Genomic DNA, 8,599 nt, shown 5'->3' with positions numbered 1-8,599 from the left:
AGAGCTTGAGATGACGGGTTTAACACCTTTTTATCGTTCAGTGTTGGATGCTTGGAAAACGCTGAAGACTTTCCGTGACCCTGATCCTAGACCTGGCCTGTGGCTTTTTGAGGAACCATTGTTTCACAATGACTTTTTTGTACGGGATTGTTTGCTGTCATTACCTGCAATAAGGACCAAGTTCATTCAAGCTGGGATTGTGAAACTGGGTCACCTCACAAGACTATCGATAGAAAGGATGTGCGACCTTACTAACATCAAGTCCACCAGGATCTTAAAGAGGATCCTTGAAGAGGTCTGGGAGTCCTTACCCGTGTCACTGAAAGTATTTGCTGGACGCTGCAATCTGGCTGACCAGTGGCATAATGGATATGAGTACGTATTTCCAGTACTTTCAACTGTGCCAGCTTTTGATGGCTGGCATGAGGAGGATGGACTGCTTCTCTCTTTGAGAACACCGGTGTTGGGTGTTCTCAGTTCATGTGGGAAGAAGCACCTGTATCAAAGTTGTGTCAAGCTGCTGAACTTGTGCTCTCTAGCAGGGGTCAGGGAGTCGAGGTGGACTCAGGTTTTTGGTTCAGACCTTGCCCCGAAGGGCAGATGGAGGGTCCTGTATAAGCCACCCGCTGAGAAACGGGTGGGTGACCTCCAGTGGAGGATTATACATGGATTGATAGCTACGAACAGACACAGAGCTTTGACCCGACTAGGGGTGGATGTCTGTTTTGTGAACAACAGGAGTCACTGGAACACTTGTTTTTGTCCTGTGTAAGGTTAAAAAGCCTGTTTAGTTTATTGCAGGAATGGGTGGAAGCCCTGGGTGAGCGTTTTTCTATTGCTGTTTTTTTGTTTTTAGTCTTAAGTACAGAGCTTCTAAAAAGAAGGCTCATGTCTTAATCAGTTTCCTTCTTGGTATGGCTAAGTTAGCAATTTGGAAAACAAGGAAGAATAAAATGCTTGGACAGGGTTGGACTGATGCAGCACTTAGTTTTAAGGGGTTAGTTGCATCAAGATTGAAAGTGGAGCATGCTTTTTATAGTGTAACTTGTAATCTACAGATGTTTACAGATTTGTGGTGTATTCAAAATGTTTTATGTTCATTGAGGGAGGATGGTGCACTTGTTTTGCGTTTTTAGAGTACTATTATTATTTAGTGTATTTGTTTTGCTAACTACACGTGGACCTAAGTGTGTGTGGGTTTGGGTGGTTTATTGTGATGTTTCCTTTGATTTTGTGAGCGTTTGTTTGTATTATTGAATTGTGATATGAATAAATGCGCTTGTTAAAGGTCTTTCTTTCTTTCTTCTATGTATTCATTATAGGATTGGCCTAAAGCAATACCTTCGTGGTCCACAAGGGGGCAGCAGCCATCATGTTGGAAGACGATTTGTTTTGCGCAAGCAATGCTTGTACTCCACATCTGAAGAATAGCTTGCCATCTACATGGGAATGTAACAGTAGAATAGTGTAAAATATATATTGGGTCAAAAGGTCTGAGAGCAAGTCTAATACTATAAACATAATATTTTTTTGCAACATATTTACTTTCATGTAATCATTTTATTACACATTAGTTTCAAATTTTAAATAAAATGTTTAGTCAAAAATTCCACTTTAATCATTCCACTTAAAAGCTTAAACTTTACTGGAGATTTTTGTTTTTCTCATCATAGAGGGAGAAGACAGGGAATATTGAGAGAGTGAAGAGGGATAAATAACATGCTTTTAAAGTAAAACCAGCCAGGAATCAAGCTAGGGACAGCTGAGAAAAATTTAGGCTATGTGATAGATATCCTAATCAATAAACTGTCACAATCTGATATCTCAGTATTTGCTAACTTCTCAAGTTTGTGAAAAATTGAACAAGCTATTATCCCTGCTTGTCTTTCTTAGAATCTAGGGACAACCGAAAGGTGGCATATAGTCTACTAGTGGAGCTCCAAAATTTGAATATTGTGAAAACGTTCTTTCCTTATTTCAAAAGTCTGCCTCTTAAATCCTTTGTTCATAACACTGACCTTTCCCAAACATATCTGTGTTTTAGCACTTGTGATTTGTTTTGCAGAAATACATTATATTGCCAAAATTATTCACTCACCCATCTAAATAATTTAAATCAGGTATAAAATCAAGCGCTTAGGCATGTAGAATGCTCCTACAAACAATGGTGAAAGACTGGGTCGCTCTCAGCAGCTCAGCAAATTGATAGTGATAGATGCCACCTGTGCAACAAGTCCAGTCCAGTGAGCGCTGATAACAAGCTGGGTGGACTCTTTAGTCCAGAGAATGCAACATCATGTTTTTCAAAGAAATGAAATAAATAAATAAATAAATAAAAATCAGATTTTTGACTTAGCCTCAGTCCAGTTCCCCTCTAAAGAGGGGCAACTGCCCCCAGCTGTAGAGCCATTGTATAAACTAATTGTTTGTCCAAAACCTTTGTTTTCTTAGAAGAGATAATGATACAATAAATAGTTTTAAAGTGTGTTTGTGGATATTTTGTTGACTCCATTTACATACTGGGGATTTTCACATACTTCACTGAAGAGGTATCTGCCACCCTGCCTAGACCTGTTGCTCCTCCTTTGTCCACCCATGTACAATTTTCTAAATCAGCCACTGGGTAGCGCCATCTGAGGGCCCAGCAATCATCATCCAGTATTAATGTTCATCCTTGTCACATGTGCACAGAGAGCTCCCTAGCTTCTCAGAATCTTTTGGTCACATTACAAGGAAAGTAATGCTTGCTTTGTCAAATCTAAAAATAGACATATATATATATATACACCAAAATAACATCTCTTTCATCTCAGACAGCACAGTCATAAAGCTCCTGGCCTTTCAATTAATATGTGCATTCAGCCTTTACATTTCTGCCATGTTGTGGCCCCTAGCCAGCTTTGTTGCTGAAAGCTGTGATTATTTCAGTCTAATAGCTCTCTCTGTAATACAGGTGTGTCCATCTCCTGTTGAATATTGACCGGAGCTGGGCAAGCTGAGAGACCAGCGGATTTTTTCTGGTGGTTTGCGCATGAGCATTATAGATCAAATTGAGGGCAGACCAGAGTGCAAGGAAAGTTGGCACTGGCTCAGCTTTACTGTTCTGAAATCAGTTACGACCTGCGCTTCTTATGCAAACATGGCTAGCATTTGCAAGTAAATGAGCTTCAGTGCTTTAGCATTGTAAGAGATGAGCTTTGTCTTGCTAACCTTGGCTAACATGTGATGCAGAGAAGATAGAGTTGGAAAAAGTTGTTAATAGCTTCCTTAGTACATTCATATAAAACACTGTATCCATGATGGAGATGGGATGGCAGCTCTTACCATGTCTGTTCTAATAAATCAGATTAGCCTTAGATTCGATTCAATTTCAGATTAGCATCTTTGAGAATCTATGAATGTAATACACTTAACCATGTCCCTCAGTGCTCAAGCCTTTTAGCGGTTTAAAAAAAAAAAAACCCCAAAAAACCCCACCCACCATTAATATAGTTTAATCAAGATTTAGGCCTGGGGTTCTGAGCTCATGAACATTTGCTTTGGTTTAAAAACTAAAATGTCTCAGTTTAAACATCTGATATATTTTCTGTGTTCTACTGTGAACAAAATATCATTTTATTTAACACGCAAACAACTGCATTCTGTTTTTCCTTTTACATTTTATACAGCATCACAACTTTTTTAAAAAGGTATTTCAAACAAGAGATTCAGAGGTTTAAATCCTATTTAAAATCCTCTTTACCACACACTCCATTACAATGGCAGCCAACTAAACAGCAATTTAACAAGGAGCCAAATCTTTGATATCAGATGTGGGTTATTGTATATAGATCAGTTCTTCATCTAGAAACCAATTTATAGCTGTATTTCCCAATACTCCAGTTTTAATGTTTGCTCTTCATCAGTATAAGATTACTGTAAATATCACCATAAGCTTAGATTTGAGCTGTTGAGCTACAAGATCATACAATGTTTGAACAGTTTCAGTGATTTAATTTCCTGTATTTGTTGTAACACTGGGTGGTGCACTTAACAATAGAAATTTAAAAGCCTACATGACACTTTTCTGTCCTGCATGTTTGACATCTGTTTTTAAAACAAAGATTTAAAAAAAGGTCATGCATGCAATGAAAATGGAGACAGTGACGGTGCTTCAGATCCTTTTATCCAAATATGAAATATAACCCATTATTTAACACCTCATCAGGAAGCTCTTTTCAAGCATGTCAAAGCAAAACTGTAAACAAATGATGGCAAAAACAACTGTGTGTGACACGTTCATACAGTATGAAAGCGACAGGTCATACATGACAGCTTCCAGGTGTGAACACTGAAGCGTTGAGTTTAAATTAGGTTTATGAACGGTGCTTAAATAAATTACATTAAAGTACACTTCTTCTTGCTGTGCTAACCACAGTAGTGCTAACCATTGCAGAGCTGTGTCATTAAATCATTTGCAATAAAGTAAGATTCAATTAAGTTCACCAGTGAGCAAACGCCATGAGAGCAAATGACAGGCAACACCATTAAAGCGATTAAGGAAACACAAAAACCAGGAGTCTTGGAGAAATTGTTACAAATCTTTTATTAAGATACTCATTATTTGTTCCATTTTTGACATTTTCTCTATGATTTGTATTCATTTATCTTAAAGTTGTTAATGTGCAATTACCTTTGATAATGTTGGGTCACAGTTACAGGGCTTTCACAAAGTTATTGGCACTTGGAACACAGAAAGAGGATGAGCAGTACAGGAGGTCCACTGGTGCTACAGGGTTACAGAGGGCAAAGAGCAGGGGCAAAGACATGGGCAGACCAATAACTGCACAGGTTGTGAAGAGAAGCATTGTATCTGGGTAAATATATACCTCATGCTGCGAGTGCACAACAAACAAACTATGTGTGCGTCTATATATAATATACAGTATTTATCTATACATGTATATAATCATATTTATCTATGTACTGTTTAGTGACAAAAGGTTCCCAATGCCGTGCCACACCTTATCCATTCAAGTGTGTAGGTCTACATTTTGTAAGTGTAAACACGTACGCTGAAAGGTAGAGAAATTGCTTAGAATGTGCAATAAAAAAAAAAAAGCAAGAGAGCTCTCAAAAGAACACAAATTAAAAACGAGTAACACCCACATACCTAGTGATGATGGAGGACTGAGCGACTGAGCAATCAAGTTATGAATAAGGGAGTTTTTAGCTGTCAGTGAACTTTTACTTCAGGGTGAAACCCCCGAAATGTCCCGGAACCACATTTTATTTCAACTGAACTTGTTGAACTGATGGCAACATGGGCCCTAATCACTGTTTATATGTAGTAAAAGCTTTGAAGCTACAACAGCAGCATAATCTTACTAGGTCAATGGTGCAGTGGGGACATTTCCGTATACGGGTTGGGCAGCTGCTTCATTAGAGTCGACACCAATTCACTGGCGTAGCCGAGCTCTCGTTAATGACTCACAATACAGTACAAGTCATTCAGTGGGTCACTGAGTAATATGATTACTGTGGGAGACAAACAGAAATGTGTTTCTCACGTTGAAATCTTAATTGGTCATATTTTATCTTATTTGGAGACTCAATGACAGTTCTTCTGAGTAATAGTATGTAACAAAGCAAACTTTTCAGCTGATTATGGCAACTTTAACATGCCTGGCAAGTCTGGTGATTTGAAAAAAAATTATAGTCATACTTAAAACAATGTGAAGCAACATCTTGTGAAAACCTCTACACAAATTAAAGCTAGACATTATAATTCAGCTCAAACATAAACCACTGCTTTGCCTTTATGAAGCGCATGAATAAACTTGGAGGAGTGAAACATGACACCAGCTGCATAAGGGACAGGAAGCACAACAGTCTTCAAAGATACTTGAGGTATGTGGGGGAGGGGTGCTCATGTGGCATCTACAGTCAAATGCAAAACTGAGGTTTCTTTGTTATTACCCTTAATGAATGCTCACAAGGTACTGCATTTATGTTTCATCCATATACTGTATCACCCACCTAAACCAACCTAGAATTTGAAACAATAATGAAAATATGCTGAGCTAGAATCTTTATCATGCCACTAGTCATTTTATTTCTTTTCAGTAAGACTTAACTGCCTTTGATAGGAAGCATCAGCATCTTCCTGGCTTTCAAACTCTACCTCTCTACACAAAAATAGAACCTCTATGGAAAAAAAAAAATTTCCTGAAAGAGAAAGTAATCAGTCCGTGCGAACGTATCAGGTTAAGAACACATTCCGAGTCAGACCCGGACTACTTTCAGGTTTTTCCACCTGCAAATGTAAGAATGAATCCCCTGTACTGACCTCCGTCCTTAACAGATTAACATGCATTCAGAAGGTTTCTAGCAAACACCAACTTCCACATACAAAAGGTCAGTTGTTGACATTTCTTAAATCAGACACATTCAGCAACAGAAAAAAAGAAGAACACTTGGGATTCAACTCAACAGTCTTCTTGATTATTTACAGTAGGCGTTCGTGCCACTACTAAACAACAAATACAGGCAGGCATGGGAGAAAGAAAAAAAAAAACAAAAACAAAAAAAAACAAAGCAAATTCCACCTAAAGGGGTTTGATTGCTACACAACACTTCTCAAAAGGTGCATGAACTACTAGTTCTTCTCAATAAGGTGCAGAAACCACCACTCTTATCGCTCATGGAAGGTGCAAAATCATTTCAAACTTCAAAATAAAACTCATTTTGAATTTCCAGATGAAAGAGGTGGTGCATTGCATACATGAATAAGCCACACACCAAAGACACATCTTCACAATACAAACTTGGCTTTCTTACCAGAGAACTATGTCGAACACACACATACACACAGTACCATTAAAACCTTTTTGCTTCAAGCAGCATTGCCTCCCTGCGACATCACTGTGCCCACCAGCTTATTGACGTCAAGATTTGAAAGATGCACTTGTTCATTTCACAATTATTTCTTGTGAACGTCACTTTGTTCCTCCCTCCTTTTAGGAATTTTTCTTCGAAGGCTAAACTAGCAGAGCTGTCAGATAAATGTAACCTATAAATGTCCAAAAGTAATCTTCAAAACTGTGGGCCAATGCTGTATCAAAGGAGGCGAATGTTGCAGGTTCACAACCTAACAAGAAATGCTAATCATAGTCACAGTCGTGCCAGCGGAAGCAGTCTTATTATTCCTTTAAAGATAGTGGACAAAAGATGAAATGTGTCAAATTTAGCAGTTCAACTGCTCATTCCATCACTTTCACTGTAAAATAAGGATAAAAATAAATGACTGAGGTTCTTATGATAAGACTCCTTTCATTATTATTATTGTACTCCTGCAAAAATAGCACTTTTCCTTACTTGACAAGCCCTCTTTCAATAAAAGCTGAATACTGAGATTTTAAAACAATCCCTCTTGCTCTCTTTGCTCACACCATTCTAGGCATGGGCACTTGTATAAATATAGTTTTTGTCTTCTAAAAATATGACCGTCTTTGATTACCTGTTGCCCTTCAAATTTCATTTTTTTCCCCATTACAATCTGAGTAAAAAGCTTTCACCCTTCTTACTGGATCACTTTTCAGTTTACAGACAGAGAAACATGCAAAGAAAATAAAAATAGGCAGATGAGATATATTTCTATAAGACAGCACACAGTGAAACACTCGAGTGAGATTCTCTGGTCTCAAGAAAGGTGAGGTGAGGCTGAAGAATACTTGCAGGGTGATCAGTGGAAGATGCAAGAGGAGGAAGAACAGGTAGTGTTACTTTGTTTTAATAATGTATCTATTTTGAAATTTAGTTTCTTTCCCGAGGCTGGAATACAAGTTGTCAGGGTTGCATAGAGAAAAATGCCACCGACACTTACATTCAATATACCCGTCACTTCTGCTCCTGGAAATCTGTCCATCCAGCCATCTCTTCCTCCTCAGGCTGCACCAGTAACTCCCTGCCCTCCCCCCAAACCACCAGCACCTCAGGGAATGTATTTAATATGCAACAGTGGATGCGTTTACACACCTTAAAAAGACAAGGGGAGGCAGAGGGCAGTTAGGACACAACTAAAGACCCTCTTACGCCCTTCCTTTCCTTGATTACCTCCATTATACAGTCAAAGCAAAAAAACCTTAAGTTTTCAAGTCCTGGTTACATCAGGGCAACAACTGTTGACCCTAACAGTGTAGTATAGACAGTCAAGATGTGAGAGATCAGCGTGGGCCAAAGAGTGAGAAGGCAAGCGCAACTGGGGAATACTGGTATGTGCGTCACCAAACATTCAAAATAACGGTCCTCCGTCCCCACCCACACCTGGTAGCGATTCACCTGAAGAGCCGCCCGACTCCATACCAGCACCACTGGCGGACTCCAATGAGGCAGGGTCGAAGGTTGGATCCGCCCCCAGGGCGTCTTCCTCTGTCTTGACACCATCAGGAAGGAACGCAGAGTAAGCGTCACTTTCCGCCATCAGTAGCTTTAGCTTGGGTATCCAGCTCTTACGGACCACACGTCGGGCATTGGTGCACATGTCGGCTGCAATGGCGTTCATCTCGCTCTCCTTGAAGCTGGTTGCGAAGTTCTGGCAATAAACTGACAAAAAACAAAA

The 8,599-nt window shown here is 39.2% G+C and overlaps 1 protein-coding gene across 3 annotated transcripts in view; it reads right to left on the bottom strand.

Moving 5' to 3' along the window:
- Positions 1-4,568: 4,568 nt before the first annotated feature.
- nacc1a (nucleus accumbens associated 1, BEN and BTB (POZ) domain containing a) overlaps positions 4,569-8,599 on the bottom strand; it is a 17,809-nt gene continuing 13,778 nt past the window's right edge. For all 3 annotated transcript variants that reach the window (XM_005734509.1, XM_005734510.1, XM_005734511.1), the window contains exon 8: positions 4,569-8,583. In XM_005734509.1, the coding sequence (XP_005734566.1) occupies positions 8,273-8,583 (311 nt within the window). In that variant the 3' untranslated portion in view covers positions 4,569-8,272. The remainder of the gene's footprint in view (positions 8,584-8,599) is intronic.

The sequence above is a fragment of the Pundamilia nyererei genome, unplaced genomic scaffold, assembly GCF_000239375.1.
Source record: "Pundamilia nyererei isolate P.nyererei 1_Seehausen unplaced genomic scaffold, PunNye1.0 scaffold00059, whole genome shotgun sequence".
Taxonomy (NCBI): Eukaryota; Metazoa; Chordata; class Actinopteri; order Cichliformes; family Cichlidae; genus Pundamilia; species Pundamilia nyererei.
The sequence above is the reverse complement of the archived record's forward strand: the minus strand, read 5'-3'. Positions and strand labels throughout refer to the sequence as shown.